General features: G+C 39.2%; 7 protein-coding genes and 1 non-coding gene across 13 annotated transcripts; 4 read left to right on the top strand and 4 right to left on the bottom strand.

Moving 5' to 3' along the window:
• Window positions 1-5: 5 nt before the first annotated feature.
• Window positions 6-1,207, bottom strand: LOC104745570 (uncharacterized). The gene is made up of 2 exons (XM_010466850.3): window positions 1,077-1,207; window positions 6-802 (listed from the first exon to the last, which is right to left on the bottom strand). The coding sequence occupies exon 2, from the start codon at window positions 771-773 to the stop codon at window positions 129-131; it is 645 nt and encodes a 214-aa protein (XP_010465152.1). The 5' UTR covers window positions 774-802; window positions 1,077-1,207; the 3' UTR covers window positions 6-128.
• Window positions 1,208-1,671: 464 nt separating this feature from the next.
• LOC104745568 (uncharacterized) lies at window positions 1,672-4,943 on the top strand. 2 transcript variants are annotated; one of them, XM_010466846.3, is made up of 6 exons: window positions 1,672-3,248; window positions 3,410-3,705; window positions 3,803-3,989; window positions 4,081-4,173; window positions 4,340-4,427; window positions 4,524-4,943. In XM_010466846.3, the coding sequence occupies exons 1-6, from the start codon at window positions 3,184-3,186 to the stop codon at window positions 4,812-4,814; spliced, it is 1,020 nt and encodes a 339-aa protein (XP_010465148.1). In that variant the 5' UTR covers window positions 1,672-3,183; the 3' UTR covers window positions 4,815-4,943. The 2 variants fall into 2 exon arrangements, with proteins under 2 accessions (XP_010465148.1, XP_010465150.1); XM_010466848.2 differs by having other exon boundaries at window positions 3,159-3,297.
• On the top strand, window positions 1,679-2,682 carry LOC104745569 (uncharacterized). Its single transcript, XM_010466849.2, has one exon. The coding sequence runs from the start codon at window positions 1,679-1,681 to the stop codon at window positions 2,534-2,536; it is 858 nt and encodes a 285-aa protein (XP_010465151.1). The 3' UTR covers window positions 2,537-2,682.
• A 1,186-nt stretch (window positions 4,944-6,129) lies between the features above and the next one.
• LOC104745566 (uncharacterized) lies at window positions 6,130-10,332 on the top strand. Of its 4 annotated transcripts, none has more exons than XM_087488558.1 (10): window positions 6,167-6,347; window positions 6,532-6,621; window positions 6,872-6,921; window positions 7,126-7,229; window positions 7,318-8,048; window positions 8,144-9,330; window positions 9,416-9,498; window positions 9,593-9,756; window positions 9,841-9,982; window positions 10,080-10,332. In XM_087488558.1, the coding sequence occupies exons 5-10, from the start codon at window positions 7,381-7,383 to the stop codon at window positions 10,161-10,163; spliced, it is 2,328 nt and encodes a 775-aa protein (XP_087344684.1). In that variant the 5' UTR covers window positions 6,167-6,347; window positions 6,532-6,621; window positions 6,872-6,921; window positions 7,126-7,229; window positions 7,318-7,380; the 3' UTR covers window positions 10,164-10,332. The 4 variants fall into 4 exon arrangements, with proteins under 4 accessions (XP_010465144.2, XP_087344684.1, XP_087344683.1 ...); XM_087488557.1 differs by having other exon boundaries at window positions 6,872-6,985; XM_010466842.3 differs by having other exon boundaries at window positions 6,130-6,347; window positions 6,532-6,985.
• A 254-nt stretch (window positions 10,333-10,586) lies between these two features.
• Window positions 10,587-11,331, bottom strand: LOC104745565 (uncharacterized). Of its 2 annotated transcripts, none has more exons than XM_010466840.2 (2): window positions 11,248-11,331; window positions 10,587-11,116 (listed from the first exon to the last, which is right to left on the bottom strand). In XM_010466840.2, the coding sequence occupies exon 2, from the start codon at window positions 11,070-11,072 to the stop codon at window positions 10,737-10,739; it is 336 nt and encodes a 111-aa protein (XP_010465142.1). In that variant the 5' UTR covers window positions 11,073-11,116; window positions 11,248-11,331; the 3' UTR covers window positions 10,587-10,736. The 2 variants fall into 2 exon arrangements, with proteins under 2 accessions (XP_010465142.1, XP_087344682.1); XM_087488556.1 differs by having other exon boundaries at window positions 10,587-11,136; window positions 11,248-11,327.
• An 886-nt stretch (window positions 11,332-12,217) lies between these two features.
• Window positions 12,218-14,681, bottom strand: LOC104745564 (heterogeneous nuclear ribonucleoprotein 1). The gene is made up of 6 exons (XM_010466839.3): window positions 14,294-14,681; window positions 14,100-14,140; window positions 13,812-13,975; window positions 13,550-13,655; window positions 13,291-13,460; window positions 12,218-13,060 (listed from the first exon to the last, which is right to left on the bottom strand). Exons 1-6 carry the CDS (start codon window positions 14,347-14,349, stop codon window positions 12,518-12,520), a joined length of 1,080 nt encoding a protein of 359 aa, XP_010465141.2. The 5' UTR covers window positions 14,350-14,681; the 3' UTR covers window positions 12,218-12,517.
• TRNAL-AAG (transfer RNA leucine (anticodon AAG)) lies at window positions 14,604-14,684 on the bottom strand. Its single transcript has one exon. It is a non-coding gene; the product is annotated as a tRNA-Leu (tRNA).
• A 118-nt stretch (window positions 14,685-14,802) lies between these two features.
• LOC104745563 (GBF-interacting protein 1) lies at window positions 14,803-18,270 on the top strand. Its single transcript, XM_010466838.3, has 9 exons — window positions 14,803-15,146; window positions 15,640-15,683; window positions 15,861-15,927; window positions 16,011-16,137; window positions 16,216-16,502; window positions 16,637-16,871; window positions 17,012-17,156; window positions 17,263-17,673; window positions 17,763-18,270. Exons 1-9 carry the CDS (start codon window positions 14,969-14,971, stop codon window positions 17,979-17,981), a joined length of 1,713 nt encoding a protein of 570 aa, XP_010465140.2. The 5' UTR covers window positions 14,803-14,968; the 3' UTR covers window positions 17,982-18,270.
• The last annotated feature ends 226 nt before the right edge of the window (window positions 18,271-18,496 follow it).

The following is an 18,496-nucleotide window of genomic DNA, read 5'->3' as shown; positions in this document are numbered from 1 at the left end:
GCAACAACAGAAATCAAATAACTTTCATATAAAGAACACCATAACATTTTGTTTCTGCAAAATTTCATTACAAAGATCACTCGGACAAAATCAAATTAATGTTCCAAAATCTCGCCTTTAAAATATATCTATTCGTTTAATCTAGCAGAGACATTTCTGAGCTTCGAGTAAACTTTCCCAGCTGGAGATCCCATGATAAGACTGCAAAGCGAACTCCTTGCGACTTTAATATTAGTGAAAGCTCCCAAGATATGAATCCTAGAGTCAGCAATCACAATCCTCGTCTTGGTCGAGTTCTCAATAGCAAACCTTGTCTTCCCTCCTTTCCCAGACAATCTCCCAATGGCACGAGACAAATGCTCACCTTTCAAAGTCTTAACATCCTTAATCTCAAAAGACTCAACATACAGCTCATCCATCCTCAAAAGAGAGATAGCATCAGGGATATCAAAACCAAGCATAAAAGCGTGTACAAAATCAGCAGACTTCTGGAGATTACTAATGTCAGGAGTGTCAGCTCGGGTTTTAAGCTCGACTTTGCGGCCTTTGAGATTCATCCTAATGTCAACCTTCATCTGATCATAAATGGGTGTGTAGATATCTAACCATGCTTTCTTGAGAGGCGAGTAACGGTTTGGTGGGACTGATATTTTCCTGAACTGCACTTTACCATCAGACATTTCATGAGCTTTCAATGGCTTGAAGGTTGGTTTAGCCGGTAACGGTGCAGTTTGTGTTGCTGTCTCAACTTCCATCTGAGTAGACTCTGCCATTTCTTCAATTGGTAACTGTTACCTACAAGCTATGAATAAATAAACATCCATAAGCACTATCAAAACTTAAAAATCATGTCTTTCCTAGTAGTTATTAGTTAATTAAGCAGATCTCATAACTCAAGCTACACCATATTGGTTACCCTAAAAAAAAAAAAGTAAATTGAACATAACCCATATAGATATAACTCGAATCGTTACACTAATATCTGAAATTACAAAAATTTCTGATGCAATTAAAATAAAGCTTTCAAGAGATAGAGATTGATCGAAAAATAGGAAGAGATTGAAAAAGAAGAGTACCCGAAAGTTTGATTGGGATCTGATGGCGGGACGACGGAACAACTGAGAGGAGAGCTGCTGCGACGGATGCAGAGGAAGAAGTTTTCTGTTTTATCAAAGGGTTTTAAAGCTTAGGGTTTTATCCAATGTCGCCGGACTTAAACTACATCGTTTTAGTAAATCCCATTTAAATCTACTTATTGGGTTTGTGAAGCCCATAATAGCTTTCTTTAACTTCGGCCCTGATATAGCCCAATTACATTCATTTAGGAATTAGTGATCTAAAGAATATTCTCTTAACAAGTTCTCAATGTGTTACTAAAGATAGGTAATTAAAGGTCACAAGCTAATACAAAATGAGGGTTTCCGACTTATGAAGATCCAAAATTAGAAGTAATCTAATTATAGTAAACTTCAATCAAACAAAAAACCTTCGGTTTAGTTTAGTTCGTTTCACCAAACATTCTGATTTCTTTAGAGAACAATTCCAAGTTCTCAAATCTCTTGAATCAAAAAATATTCAATAATGAGAATTGTAAACCTGAGGCTACGCCTGTGGGTTTTATTCATGTCTCGTTTGTACCGATAAAAGATTTCAAGAAACAAACGACATTACGAGAGAAATGTTTAATCAGTCCAGCTCTGTCTCGTTAATCTACGTTGTTGAAATCGCCAATACAACGCAAAACATAGACGTCACTTGGTCTAAAACCATCTCATCACATTCCTTAACCATCAAAGCAGAGAATCTCAAGGACGAACAGCAAAATCATCATCAAGAGGTGAAGATAGATCTGTCAGGCTCTTCGTTTTGGGCCAAAAAAGGTCTCAAGAGATTGGAAGCTAACGGGACGAGGGTTGACGTATACTGGGATTTTCGTCAAGCCAAATTCTCCAACTTCCCTGAACCTTCATCAGGCTTCTACGTCTCCCTCGTATCTCAAAACGCCGTGGTTTTAACCATCGGGGATCTAAAGAAGGAAGCTTTGAATAGGACGAAGAAGAAGCCTTCAGCCACAGAAGCTGCCTTGGTCTCTAAGCTAGAACACGTTCACGGGAAACGTGTTTTCTACACGCGCACGGCGTTTGGTGGTGGGGAGTCGCGGCGGGAGAATGAGGTGGTGATCGAGACATCTCTCTCTGGTCCTAACGATCCAGAGATGTGGATCACGGTGGACGGTGTGCCGGCGATTAGGATCATGAATTTGAATTGGAGATTTAGAGGGAACGAGGTTGTGACCGTGAGTGATGGTGTTTCTGTGGAGATCTTTTGGGACGTTCATGATTGGTTGTTCGAAACCTCTGGCTCGTCTAGTGGGTTGTTTGTTTTCAAGCCTAAAGCTGGATTCGAGTCTAGAAGTCTTAGCTATAATGGTGGCTATGATGATGGAGATGGTGGTGATGTTGAGGGTGATGTTAATGTTGTGGAGGATGATTCGTCTCCCAAGTATTGCCATGTTCTGTATGCCGTCAAAGTTTGATTAAGAGTTTGTGGAAGAGTCTTTTATTATGTTTTGATGATATAATTAAGAAGCATCATGTCAACAACTAGAAAGTCCATGTATATGATTTGTTAAAGTCAATATTAGTTTTGTTAGCTACGTAAAAAGTAGTTAACTATTTAGCATGATCCTCCTTTGTGTGTTACCTTAATACTGTCTATTTGTAATGTCTTCATAGTGTAGTAAGATCTGTAGATATTCTTGTGATGGTCGTGCGGTCATGTTGACATGGTCAGAACGTAAATTCAGTTTTTTTTTTTTCCTTTCTCCATAACTATTAGTATATGAGTTTTGGTCGGACTCATTTGTAAATTTGTGTTGGCCTATGATTGAATTTTTGCAAAACCAGTTAAAAATTGTACTTTCCTGTCCGAAGCCGGATCACATAAGCATTTTTTCTATTATTTGATATCACTATATCAGTAATTAGGTTAAATCTCTCTACCTCTTCTATGTAATAATCACTAGAGACAGTAATTCAGAAACTAGATGACTCAAGCGTACGTTAGCAGCTAATGTCCCGCGCGTATGTTAGCAGCTGAATAACCAACGCGCACGCTAGCAGCTCAGAAACTTTGGATGTTTAACCAGGACGACGATTAGGTTTGGGAGATTTCAATTGGGAGATGCTGAAACAATGCTTTTTTAGGTTATCGTTTGGCATTCAACATCGCGTCTTCTTTATTCCATGGTGAGTTACTCTACGAAATCGTCGAAATGAAGCGAAAAATTCACTTTTGGTACTTGATTGTTTTGTATTTGTTCTGTTGATCCTCTTCTACTCCCATGGTGACTGTTACTACTTTGGACCCAAGGCATAGTTTTAATCCATATTCTGATATTTTTTTATAGGGTGAAGAAGAGTCACTATGCGCCGAGAATCTTGTGTTCTGGAGAGCAGAGGGAATACTATTCTTCGGGACTGTTTAAGTATGTTCCAAAGAAATCTCGCAAGACTGGTGAAGATTTGACATCTCAGCCTGTTGTTGATTGTTCTGATAATAAAGGTAGATTGGATCATAGTGTATTGGGATCTCAACTGAATGGTAACAGTGAAGAGGCTAGAGAGGGCACATTTTTGGATCTCAAGGATATAAACGTTGCTGGAAGTTACATGAATGTTGTGTCTAGTGATGACTCTGATGAAGGTATTGTCAATTTGGCCAAGGGTTTAAATGAATGCTAGTAGGTTTTGGCTTCAAACCAATCGTAATTGAGACACTCGTTTCTCTTATCCTTTTGCAGAGTTGGAAGAAAGCATCTACGGAGTTGAATCTAGTTGGAAGAAAGGATCAACGACCAGAAAACACAAACAAGCTTATGATAAAGTCAAAGTAGATATGGAGGAAGCTGAGCAGGCTAAGAGTAGCAAAGAAGCCTGCAAAACCACCCAAGAGGCAGAGAACAGCGCCATTCGCTATCTTGGTTTAAGGTTTTGCTTGGAAATTTTGTTTTGTTGTGTAGCTTTAGTTTTAAAATGTTGCAGAATGGTTTATTTCTTCTGCTTCTCTCCTTGGTACCAGAGCATATTCAGCAGCTGAGCTGAAGAAGAAGCTTATTGGAAAGAAATATCCTCTTGAAATTGTTGACAGGGTGATCAATGATTTTCAGATTCGGTAAGGTTCTTCTTGTTTTTGTTTTCAATGAGGATCCATAGCATCATGTGTTTGTTTTCCTTGAACCTAAGGGACTAGGTTGCTTTTCTTGTTGTACCATTATGCGCTTTACCATAATTGAGTAAGAAGAAGTCTCTCTTTCAACTTTTTGCTTGTTTTGTTTCAGAGGTTTTATCAATGATAGCTTGTACGCTGAGTCATTTGCTCGATCTAGATGGTCTTCTTTAAGTTGGGGACCTAGGCGGATCAAGCAAGTAAGTGTTTCCTTTACATTTATTTTCGTGAGATAAGAATTTTGACTGATCTTTCTCTGCTAAAGTGAAGTGAGTACTTTGCGTGTTGTTGATCAGGCATTGTTTAAGAAAGGCATAAGCAACGAAGACTCGGAGACAGCCATAAAGATGGTTTTTGAGAAAGGCCAATGCAAGGAAGGAGAAGAAGCAGAAGAACCAAAGCATGGGCTGTCCAAGGAAGCAGTGGATCAGCTTTATGTTCAGGCATCGAAGCGGTGGCTCCAAGGCCGAGACTTGCCTATAGAAAATCGTAAAGCTAGAGTCATCCGGTGGCTTCAATACCGGGGATTTAACTGGGGTGTCGTTGCCCAGCTTCTGAACCGGTTAGAGTCTACTCGTGAGTCGTGATTCATATATATTTTTACACATGTATCGTTTTGGCCCCTAGGTTTCCTATTTGTAATATTGTTAAGTTTCACTCGCTTAGTCTACCATGTAAGAGTAAGTTATATTTGAAGTGGTGAATTTTTAGGATTCTTTGATTGTTTAACCTGAATTTCCCCATACGCGGGCGGGTTCTATTGTTGCGGTGTTTCGTCGTACTTGTGGTGCATAACAGTAATACGTTGCAGTGAAAGATTTGATAGCTATTAAAGAGTAGACCAAGTTCACCCTTTAACCTCTATTCATGCATCAATGTTATTGTGAACCCCGCCAAGATCAAGTGATCAACAACACTCACAGAATAAACTTTAAAATTAGTCATCATCAGAACTTAAACTCCTTGCTGCTTTATTAACGTGCTTCTTAGTGAATATCTATGATCATTGAACAAACGTGCTTCATTGTTTGCAAGTAGATAGGAATGGTTTCATTGAATTATAGCCGGAACTCTAAAGAGTATCTGTTCTACCTATTCCCACTGTAAGATTGGGTAGCATCATTGTTTCTCTTGTGATGATGTAAATTTGAATATAGGGTTTTAAGTTTGATTGTTTGTTGAATCGAATTAACAAAAAAGTACATACAGTTGAGAATTTAAGGTTGTAAATTGGTCTGTCCATAACCAAATGGGCATGTCCATTTGGACACATACAATTTATGGTCATTTATGTGTCAAAGGCCTAAATACACCAACACCCAAATATGTCCAAACCAAATAGGACCATGACCAATTAGTTTGTCCATTGTTGCAGATTGAAGCAAAATTCATAATCTCATAAACTCATAATTATAAAGCTAAAGGTTTATAAACTCATAATTATAAAGCTAAAGATTTATAAATTCATAATACACTCATAATACACTCATAATACACTTATAATACTCATAAATACACGAAGAAAGAGAGAAGCGGCGAAAAAAAAAAAAAAATCCCCCAAATAGTAAAAACCCTAATTTTTTAGGATTATTGGACAGCCCACGTCCAAACTAGTTTAGACCATATATAAATGGGCTAAATTGGTTTATGGGAATATGATTATTGGACAGCCCAAGTCCAGCCCACGTCAACTTGAGATTATCTCAGTGATCCTTTTATGGGAATATGAATATCAAAGATGTGTGTAAACCGGGCTGAATTTGGATCGGTCTGATTTAGCAAAACCTTAGTCAATTAAACGACATGCAATGCACAATTTTTTTACAAAAGAAAACCCAAAACGGCACGACGTCTTAGACAGTTAGGCGGCTATACAGGAAACGGCGCCGTTCGATTCGTAATAGAGGTGTTTTTAACCTTCGACGCGACACGAAAGCTTATTCTGGTTTTAAGTTCTTTGGCTGAAAAAACAACGAAGGTTAAGAAGAGAGTCTGTAGAGAGAGAGAGAGAGAGAGAGAGAGAGTAAGAAATCTGATGGGGAAGAGAAAAGAGCGTCGTTTCGCCGCCATGAATAGCACCGGCCGTCGTGTCAAGCTTGATCTCTTTGCGGAACCCTCTGGTATGCTTCTTCGAATCGTTTTCTGCTCTTTTTTGTTCGATTAAATCTATTAGATTGGATTGATTTGTGGATTCGATCTCGTTTCTTAATTGGAGAAAGCTAGTTAATGCATGACTTAGTCCGTGAAGCTGATAAAGATTTTATAGTAGGAATTTTCGGATTTGAGTTTGATATATTTTTGTAGGAGATTTGGGTGGCTCAGATGTGCGTGATGGAGTTAAGCGGGAAGTACAAACAGAGCCTAATGAGTTACCCAATTCACCTTCTTCTTCAGGTGGGTTCCATTCCATCAGCTATCTTCAAAACCTGCTATGTAGCCAACGCCCATAAAGTGCTCCCACATGTTAATCCTGCAAAAAAGAAAAATTTGGGAAAAATTCTTATTTGTGTTCCAACACACATGTTATGTTTTGTTTGTCCTCTATAATTCTTCTCAGAGTAGAGTGGTCTTGAGGACATCGTGTGACATCTCAAGTTCAGGCCAAGACACTGTGATTTTTTGAATGAGTTGCTCTATTTTGCAGCTTCAAGCTTTTCTGGGGACTTTCTTCTGGACTTAGCTCCCTAGCGGTTTGTATGTCTCTGGCTGTTTTTGGCTTGCTACGCTTAACTGATGGCTTTGTCATTTATTGTGACAGGTCGCTGAAAAATCTTCCTCGATGCTATTCTCTATTCTTTTCTACTTTATAATGCTACCTGAAAATATCACATAGTCTAGGTATGTAGTTAAATAGTACAGCTTCCAAATTTTTGACGCTTTCATTTTTCTTGTTTTCAGGTCAGAAAACAGAAAACCCTTTGATTTTACTTGGGCAGTATAGTGATGATGAGGTGGAAGAAGATGCCACTGCAGATAGTTCCTTAGCCAATAAAAATGAGCAGGTAACAATAACTAACTTATATATAACGGAGTATTGATGAGTGATGATGTCTTTGTTAGTCTTGATGTGTTTTTTTATCTATATACCAGGTTGATGGATTAATTCAAGAAGGATCCAAAGATACAAATACTGAATCAGGTGCAGACACCAGTATGCAAATGGCTGACCAACAGCAGACAGGGGAGGATTCTTCTGCACATGATTTTAGAGCTGAAGGAGAAAGTGGTTTTGACACAGTGACTAACTCAGCAATCTCGGATGGATTAAACAAGCAGACAGTTCCCTCAGTTCAAGCATCTGGCAGCGTGTCTTTGGAGCACCATGCTCCCACAGATGTTACTTCGCAGTGGAAGATGATTTTACATGAGGAGAGCAATCAGTATTACTACTGGAATACAGAAACTGGGGAAACTTCGTGGGAAATTCCTGCAGTTTTGACTCAAACTGCCAGTGCATATGGGACAGGCTACAATGAGTTTGGGCCCATGGTTACAGATGTGTCCACCTTGATTTCTGGTGTTGAACCAAGTTATTTGCTACCCGTGCAAAATAGTTTCACAGGAACTGACTGTTCAACTTTTCCAACTGTTGCGCTGGAGGAGAGAAACAAAAGTGAAGATCTATATGTCAAGAGTTTAAGAACTGATGGTCATCATGTTGAATCTGTTGTTAATACCCAACCATGTCAGGAGGACCTTGCAAGGCCAGAAAATTCAGATCATGTGCATACTAACTTTGATACAGAAACGGCTACTGACCTCCCATCTCGCTTGTTGAGTCAAAGCGAAGGCTTACTGGAGAAGCTGAGGTCTCTGAAGAGGTAAGCCATTTTAGTTTGCGTCTTCTTGTGTACACAGATCACACTTCTTTATCTTCTTTAAAATATGATTATCTCTAATTTCTAAAAATTTATAGGTCGCATGGCAACTTTCACAGCAATGAGCAGATATCAAAGTACATTCTGGAGGTTGAAGTCAGACATTCTGATATAAAGGCGCTCATATTGGATACCTCACCTTTACTTTCTTTTTGGCTTCACACTGATAAACAACTTAAGCGTCTCGAAGACAGTGTAAACGATGAGATTTACCAGCTTGCCAAGTCTGCAGTAATGGATGAAATTGCAGAGACGAACAAAAGCCCTCCCAGAGAAAAGTTGGTAGCAGATGCTAATACAGAAAGTGAATCCGAGGACAGTGGGAGAGAAGGAGAGTTTGGCCAGTCTGGAAAATCTCTTCATTCAGATGAATCAGCTGATGTGAGCGGCGATGGATCTCCTAAACACTCCCAAAGTCATCCAGCTGGGCAGTCTGATATTACTCCTTCAACTGAAAAGGTTGGCTCCCCAGATGTTGAAGATATTGACATGGATGTTGATATGGAGGTTGAAGAATCAGTTCCAGTGTCTTATGTTCAAGTGATAGATGCTTCTGATGGTAAGATGTTCACAGAGCCATTAAACCTTCATGCAGATGTTCCACCACCTCCGGGTGAGGAATGGATTCCGCCACCGCCGTCTGAGAGTGAAGATGTTCCTCTACCGCCACCAGACAGTTATAGTGAACCAATTCCTCCACCACCTGAAAATGGCGATGTTCCTCCATCTTTATCCAGTAACTCTCTGGGAGTTCCCTACAGCGTACCTCAATCTTATATGCAGCAATCTTCTGATTATGCGACACAATACAGCTTATCTTATCCAGAGTCCAATTATCAGTATATTGGCAATGCTGTTGCTCTAGATCCTAACACTCAGTTCTATGGCCATGTTGACGGATCCCAAGTTTCTCTTCCGTCGACATTTTATTATGAAACTGTTCCTGGTACAAGTGAAGTTGCTCCTGCAGCTGCCAGTGCCAGTGAAGCTTATTACAATTTCAATGGTGCAGCTCCGCTGTTTCCTGTCATTAGCTCTGGGCAGTCCTCGCTGCATCACAGTGGAGTTGCTTCTGCTAATTACAACATTCCAAGCAATTCTTCTACAGTTGCAGTGCCTAGTTCAAGATCCAGCGACTCCGCTGAGGTTGCATCTTTGGGAACTGCTTCTCAATCCACAGACGTTACAGGTGGATCGTCTCTGTTAGCAAAAGGTCAAACCAAAGGTATGATAATTCTTCACTGATCTCTAATCATAGTTTGAGCGTGCTCTTGAGTTTTTTGCTTATAAGTCTTTGGCTTTGGTAACAGTGAAACGGCCTAAAAAGCAGACAGTAGGTGCTACTACATCCACATTGAGGTCAAATAAAAAGGTTTCGAGTTTGGTTGACAAGGTATGTTATTTATTTCTTGAATCTCGTGACGAACAAACCCCTTTTCTAGATTATCTTAGATCTAAAACTTAAAGGTGTCTTCACTTGTGCTCAGTGGAAAGCTGCGAAAGAGGAGCTAAACGATAGTGAAGAAGAAGATGATGATTACGGAATCCTAGATAGAAAAAGACAACGAGAAATCGAAGAATGGAAATCCCGACAAATTGCGAGTGGAGAGGCTAAAGACAACGCAAATTTCCAACCCATCGTTGGTGACTGGTTAGTTTCTCGGTGTAATGCGTAATTTAATTTATCCCGTCCTCCAATAAAACATGAGTTAATGTGGTTGTATGATATGTTTAGGCGAGAGAAAGTGAAACGGAAGAAAGAACGAGCCGAGAAGTCTCAGAGGAAAGCTGACGAGAATTCTCAAAAGAAGGCTGACGAGAAGCAGCAAAAACCTGATCTAACCAAACTCTCAGCAAATCTTCCCTCTGGATGGCAGGTATAAATTAAGTTGTCACCATTTTACTAGCGCGTTTGTTTTGTAAATAGAAACGCGCAGTCGCTAAAACATTTTCACTTGACTATCTCTCTCGCAGGCGTACTGGGACGAATCTACCAAAAAAGTTTACTATGGGAATACAAGTTCATCTCAAACTAGTTGGACACGACCGACTACCTGAATCTCGACTGCTTTCTCGACCCAATTTTTACAATTTTGTCTGAGATACATTAGTTTGAGATTTTCTTCTCTTATCATTATGTAAATTTACTACAGAGCTAGTGTTGTACTATTTCCCAATGCTAACGTAATATTTTATTATAATTTTTTCTCTTTTCACTCTTAAGAAACTTTTATGTGTTACCACGTGTCTCCAAGCCTATTCTTTGAGGAGAAGTGAATGAATGGGTTCACCCTAGGAGTGAACCCAAGAATTGTTCTTCTTTGAGTGATAAAATTTGGAAACTCAAATTTTCCATCTGTTCAAACTAAACGTTTTAAACGTCCGATTTGCGTCGACTAGATAGGTGGCCATGCTGTTCAAATCTCTACTAACCTTGCCGGCCAAACGCTAGACGGATCTCCTCGGGTATGCAAACAAAAATCACGACACTTGAATTTATTTCATTTGTGCAAACAGCAAAGTGAATATCCAGAGATTTATCTACTTATGCATTTTTCTTTGTTGGTATATACACAGACACATACGAGGAATATAAATTGATGAGAAAGAAAGCACATTATATATTGATGATCACTTAGGAGAGCCAGAATTAGAGTCTCCAACCAACATGGAAAGGTTAGACGGAACGGATATGCCACGTGACATCCCAAGTCCAGCGTTACGACGGTGGTAACGGCACCTGAAGGAGCCAGGGTGTGTCGTTGGCGCGCATAAACAGTTTTGCCTCACGCTTGATGACTTGATCATACCGACTGAGCTACCACCACCACCACCACGAGCACTTGTACGTGGAGACATGTTGTAAGCTTCTTGTCTTTTAATGTCTTCTTGGCTTATGTCTTCTGTCCCCTTAAGCTTGATCTTCATCATCATTCTCCTCTTTGCTTCTTCCCCTTTCCCTTCCATTTGTGTTTTTCCTTCTTCTTCTCTTTCCTTGTTTGTTTCTCTACCTTTTTACGAATAGAGAAAACTATAAAAATAGTCGGAATTGTGAAACTGAAGAATAGTTTTTTTGTAGACTTAAAAAAGAGACGTTAATGTAAAAACCCAACATGTGCCTAAAAATAGTATGTGTCCTTACTTCGCGGTTCTGAATGCCCGAGATTGTCGTTTTCTTTGCAGTAAAATCGTTATTTACATAGACATTTTGGAAAATCGTTTCTGCATTTCAAAAATAGATAGAAATGAGTTCAGACTTGAGAGGACAATATACAACCCCTTTGTTACCAAAACATGCGAACCTACGATGCGCCATACTGCTAGGACCGGCCTTAAATTAAGTATCAACTCAGTTTCTCAAATTAGTATAATAGCTCACTAAACAACCAATTTTAAGTTATCAACTTTTCAGTATTTTGTCAAATCTTTTAAATGTACTGTCAAATCATATTTCACTCAGTCTTTTGTAATATATGAAGTTCGTTTCTGACAAAAAGAATCAACTCATTATATAACTCATTAGACGTCATATTCATTTCTTGACTTTGTCCAAGAATCGACTCTTTGTTGTTTGCAATAGTATACATTTAGTCGTTTAGACTGCAATCTAAATCGCGTTGATGATAAATTATAGAGAACAAAATCCGCGTTATATGGTACAACGAAATATAGAACATATATATGTGACACTTGCCCAAAACGCAAAGGAAACGAAAACCATATGAATTTCAGATATATGATTGTTTGACAAAAAAAATATATATATGTATAAAAGGATTTTCAAAAACATTAATTGATTTTAATAGTTTTAAAATACATACAAATTACGAAATATGTCCAATTTGTAGTTAGAACCTACGCAGTTGACAAATATAGTCCTACTTACACATGCACAAGCTAGAATTAATCCACAACTAACTGCCCTCAAAACTTTGTTCGGAACAACAAAAAATCTACGGAGATAACAAGAGACAAAAATCTACGGAGATGAAGCATTCAGCTTGAGCTCTAAATAAATATGAATGCACATTTTGCAGAGCTTCTTAAGCTAATTCGTATGATTGTGCAAACTAAGCTAAGCGAGTGATTAATCATCTAATACGACTACCAAATGATAAATAGGCTTTAGTCTAAATCATTCTTATGGCAGTGACAAAATAAGCTCCAAACCCAAATATGCTAAAGTCTACATACCACAATCTAAGTTAAGAGATAAGACAACACTTGAACACACTAAAATATGTCTAATAAATTTTTTTTGATGATCTTCCTGTCCTTAGCAATCCTTCCTGATGTTGGCGCTACATGATAACTCTACTTTCCTCTAGAATGCACCTAGAGTGATTGGAACAATCTAGAGAAACCTGTGAGAGAAGCTTCTATAGCGTCTACTGATTGCTATTACCTCGGCCCTATCTTGCATACGGATGGTATCGACTACTGTTACTATAACCCCTCCCATATGGACCACCTGCTCCTTCATAACTGCCACCTGGGCCACCAGATTCAAATGCACCACCATAACCTGGCCCACCATATCCCCCATAGCCTTCCCCTCCTCCACGACCATATCCTCCAGGTCCATAACCTCCACTGCCATAACCCTCGCCACCAAACCCACTCCCATAGGGTGCAAAACGACTGGAATAGCCAAGGGGTGGTTCACTCCGGTAACCTCCTAAATTACCACTCCCATAACCACCATACCCTCCTCCAAATTCAGGGCCTACACTACCAGGTCCACCACGACCATACCCATATCCCCCAGCAAACCTACTGGTAGGGCCTCCATGTGACCTAATGGGACCTGGAGGACCATAGCCTCCATCAAAACCCCCGTAAGGTCCACCGTAACCGCCATAATTATCGTTAAAAGAACGACCTCTAGGGTGACTACCATAAGAAGGAGGTGAACGGTTTGAAGATTTCTTTGGTTCAGCTTTCTTGATCTCCACCTACAACAAAGCAACTTAATTAACCTAGCTACGCTAAGGATGCAAACTATAGCTGAGTACTTCCTAGTTTACTGTGACAACCTCCTTACATTTGGTGGGAAGCTAACGGGTGGAAAACTAACTAAGTTTAACGTGTATAACGAAAGGAACAAGCAGAAAAATTCAAATTGAAACCAAGATATAAATAACTTCATGTACCACAGTTCTAGGAACCATTTGTACAAGCTTACCTGAGTGTCTGCCATATCGATCATGTTTCCTTTGGACAATAATTCATCTACAACATCTTCGCTGTCAAAAATCACGAAACCAAAACCTCTGGACCTGTTTGTTTCATGGTCTCGGATAATCTGGTGCTCCACCACGTTCCCATACTTGGCAAAGAAGTCCTTGAGCTCATCTGATCAACAGAACATACAACTAAGCACAGAACGCCAACATAGTCTCTCATGAAAAAAAAGTAAGAATGTGGCAAGAAGGGAGATATACCTTCTGTAACAGTGGAGGGTATACCACCAACAAAAATCTTCTTTGTTTTGATATCCTTGGACTGATTGCCACCAGCACCTTTCGGAATAGTCCTTTTGATCTCAACCTGTTCCATCAAAACAAGGAAAAAGTAATGATCAAAACAGAGGTATCCACATTCTTAAATCCGTAAGTACTAGATACTACTACAGATTAATCAAATCCACAAAATACATCAATCGAATAACAAAGTGTAGGAAATAAAAAAGAGGCGTAAAGAGACCTGTTTGCCATTGATGACATGATTATCTTCAATGACTTTATCAACAACAGAAGAATCAGCATAGGTGATGAAACCAAAACCCCTAGGTTGCCCAGTATGTCGATCACGCATAATGACAGAATCTGTAATCTCCCCGTACTTGCCAAAGTGCTTGTTGAACACAGCTGCAAGTAAACATCAACATTATGAGCAACAAGGAGGCTAAATCAAGACCTAGAACAATCCCTACCATAAACGAAACCTAGAAACTCGACTTGTAAAAACAAAACAAGCAGAAAAGAGACTTACTACTAGTGGTGTCTTTGTGCAATCCTCCGATGAATATTTTCCTAACAAACACAAAATTCGAAACAAAAAAAAATTAAAAACGAAGATTAAAAGTCACAGATCAGGAGATGTCTCTCTAGTTTGTTTTGTTCAAACTCTATGGATTGAAACATGCAAAGATGGGAGGAGGAGGAGGAGGAGGAGTAAAAACGTACCCAGGACTCGCACCATCGCCGGATTGGAAATTATCATTACGAGATCTGGAACCCATCGCGATTCCTAAATTCAGTCAGTGGTGATTATGTTTTCGAATTGAGGATCTCCCGACAAACTATGCTCCGAGGTTAAGAGGATCGTCGAGAGAGAGAGAGAACGCTAGGGTTTTTGCTGCTTATCGACAAGATCTGAGATAATCTTTTTATTAGTTCGTGACTTCTTGTCATGTCATATATATATATATTTTTCCTTTTTCCTTATATTCGGACAATTAAAAAAAAAAAAGTTACAAAAACGAAAAAAGGAGAATGTTGACAGTGGGATTTGAACCCACGCCCTTTCGGACCAGAACCTTAATCTGGCGCCTTAGACCAACTCGGCCATATCAACTTTGATGTCGATCTTTCCAGCATTATAATATTAAAATAGAATAATAATAAAATAAATTAAAAGATTTGGGAACTAGTGACGTAAGCGTATAAAAATACGGAGAGGTTGTATTTTAGCTAGAGGTTGATTTATACGGGGAAATAAAAAAAAATAGATTTATACATATATTTGGATGAAGTCGTATGTTTCAAGTCCCTCTCTGCCTGACCCCATACCAATACTCTCTCTCTCTCTCTTCTCCCACCCCTTCCGCTTCCCTCTCTCTCTCTCTCTAATATACTAACATGACGAGCAGCAGAGGCGATGGCGGCTCTAGGGTTTCGATTCCGGCCGATCTGCTTAAAACCATTCAAAACATCAGAGAGGTTACCGGAAAACAACATTCCGACGAGGATATCTTCTCTGTCTTTAAGGAGTGTTTCAATGATCCACATGAGACCACTCAGAAGCTCCTCTATTTAGGTTCCTTTTTTTTTTCCTTTACACCAACGCTTCGCCATTTGTTCTTCCTTCTTTCCTTCTAGGGTTTTGTTTGATCTTTGTTTTGTGTGGAAACACAGCCCCTTTGTTGATGTTTTAGAAGATATTGTCTTGTGCCTCTCAATCTGCAATTTTTTTTTTTATGAGATTTCGATTTGGTATGTAATATGCTTGGAATGTTCAAATAAGGAATATTTTTTTTTTTTTAACTGATTGGAATATGCAGATTTTGGGTTCATGATTAGGGGACCTCTCGTTTGAAAAATTGGCCTTTCTGTCTTAATCACTGCTTATAATCTTTACCATTAAGCTTTTTAGATGATGAAGCTGTGGAAATAGGATTTTTTCTTTAGCTCTGATTTGAGGTTTAGTGTATATGGGTTTTTGGATTTTGTCTACTGTTTCAATATCAACGTAATGATGTACTGTTGGTTTTTGTGGCACTAACTCATATCGTTTTTTATCATCTTTTCAGATACATTTCATGAGGTGAGACGCAAAAGGGAGAGAAAGAAAGAGGTATGTTTCCCCTTTGTTGTTTTGAATCCGTTCTCTTTAGCTCAAGTGTTAGACTTGGGTTCTTCTGTTTAGCGTGATTTGTGAATTCACCTAGCAACCCTAAATTTCTGTGTATCACTTCCACTAGTAGCTTACATTATATCGATTCTCTTATTCCTGTGTGTATCCCTGTTGCAGAATTTAGTACTAAATACACAAGGAAGGAGCAGGACTGCACGGAGGAACTTTGGTTCAAGTTATACAGGTCATTGTAGTTTATGTTTTTTTTACTTCTAAACTTCTGTACTATATTTCCTGCTTTGGTTTAAGCTCTTTGTTGATTTGCAGATACCAGCAATGGAAGAAGTGCAGCTTTTAAAAAGCAGAGTGGAGCTAATCACATAAAAGGACGTTCTGGAACTGTTTTCTCTTCTCCCAACAATGCAATAAACGACACAAAACCTTCTTCCATAAAGTATTCATACTTTTCCTGTCTATGCCTTTAATACCGTTTCTGTATATGGGTTTCCTAAAGCATTGTATTCTTTTGCAGGTCCCCTAACCCTATAATTTCTCCAAGTGGAATCAGTAACCATAAAATTCAAGAGGCTTCCATCTCCCCTGTAGACAAGGGAGTCACAGAGGAACAGCCTCTCTCCAAGTCTACTTCTTCTTCTGAGGATGTTGTTGAGCCGGATAAGTCTAAAGCAAGTACTGTACCAGTGGCTGTATCCGATTCTGTTGTAGAAAACGACACTCAATATACCGTAGATGGAACTTCTCAGATCTCACAGCAATCATCTATGATTGTCACTTCTAATTACAGCCAGTCAGAGCAAGGTATAGTTGCTCTTTATCTATATAGCACTATGTTTATTCTGTATTCTTCTAGATAAGTTGTGAATGATACCGATTGTTGCCTGAGCTCAGTTACTACCTCTTATTTGATTTGACCTATGGCTTTTTTGGAACAGTCGGTAAAAGTGATGCTGCAGCCAATAAAGGCAAGAATCAATCGCTTCTCGAGTCAGGTGTTGGTGAACGGTCGCACGTAACATTTCCTGTCCACCTTCAGGTTGCCAAAATGCTTGAAATTGGTCTAACATTTGGGAGTTTCGATTCCAATTTTGTGAAAGAGGCATCTTCTGACAATTGTACTATTGGGTCTGATGACTCCAATATCGAGTCTTCTCATGGGACAGCAACTAGGTTGGTACTGATTAAAACTTTAAGTTAATCTTACGCTTTTGCTTGCTGTATTATCCTGAATTGCTTTAACTGTCTCAGATGAGTGAGTTTCTGATATGACATTGAAATGGGGTGTTTCAATGCCATTATTTGGTTTCCAGGAAAGATATATCAACTATTTCTCAAGATGAGGATCATGAGATTTTAAATTCAGCATCTGAGACTGAGCCATCATTGCAGTCAGATCAAACCCTTCACCCTGTAGAAGGTTCGGAAGGAGATAAACCACTCACAGACACTCATCAGGTTGGTTATGTTCAAGAATCCCCATACAGTGTCTTTTTTTGCTTTTTGCCTGAATATTTAAATACAAGTTTAATCACTGTCTTTTATATTTTGTTGATAATTGCAGGCCCCAAATTGTGATGCTCAACCTATCTCCTATCCTGATCAGTACTCCATAGCAGCCTATCAACAGGCAATGCACCTTTTTAGGCAACAATTCCCTCTAAATTTGTTCCCTTACGGTCCCTATCTTCCACCCTTTTATATGCCGCATCCATACATTCACCAGTTCGTGAGCCCAAACGGGTACCAACAACAGTCTTACTTACCGCCGCCTGGAGATGATGCTTCACCACCTTCAGGGGTTAAACTCCCTCTCACTCACATCAAGTCAGGAAGCGACATTGAAAACTCCCCACCTACCACAATTCCATCCCCATATGATTTGTACGCCTTCAACCACTTCCCATCAGCAGCCACTGTAACCTCTACCAACAAAGAAGAAAAGAAGGAAAACATTTACTCAACTGGACCACCGGTTAGTTTGTCTCTACCTCCTCCCTTCTGTCATTGCATGTTCTGCTATAATTTTTTTAACAGGGCTTATTGCATATATTGGCTGAGCAGAGTCTAGCCAATCTGCAGGCCAGTCCCATGTACAACTTACCCTTTCAGTGTCAACCACTAGCTTTCCCGACCATGCAGGCTGGGTTTACGGGAATATACCAACAATCACAGCCCATTCTGGCGCCTCCTACTATATCTGCGAGGACTGAACCCATAGGACCCTCACATATTACGAATCAGCAACCTCAAGCTGCACTAACAAATCAGGGGAACAACTAATAGGTCAAGGAGAATTACTAGAAAGATGCACATTCAGATTGGTAAGAGATGTTGAAGCCTGGATTTTTGAGTGATTTTGTGTACATACTTAGGATACATCATCCCCCAAGAAGAAATTAGTGTGTGGGCAATTTGAAGAGGGGACAAGAGAATTGGTGCCTTTAGTTTTTTTTTTTGTTTTTGTGAGAACCACAAACAAAGTCTAAAGGATCTCGTTTATCTGTAATTCTTCTGAATTTCACTATATAGACAAGTGATCAGTTTATATGATGAAGTGGTGCATTTCATACGTGATCTTTAATAAGTAAACCAATTAGATAAATGTAAAATTATTTTAACCTACCTCATCAGTAACGAGTAATGATATTGATTTGATTTCATTTTCTCCTTGTGCAAGTCAAAACATGCATATTTAAAGGAACTCAAATTCATTTATACAAAGACATTGAAAGAATGTGGTCTACCAAACTAACACCCTGATAAACAGAGAGAGAAAGAGAACACAAAAAGCAAGA

This window comes from Camelina sativa, chromosome 15 (genome assembly GCF_030686135.1).
Source record: "Camelina sativa cultivar CO46 ecotype springtype chromosome 15, ASM3068613v1".
NCBI classification, from domain to species: Eukaryota; Viridiplantae; Streptophyta; class Magnoliopsida; order Brassicales; family Brassicaceae; genus Camelina; species Camelina sativa.
This window is presented reverse-complemented; position numbering and strand designations above follow the sequence as displayed.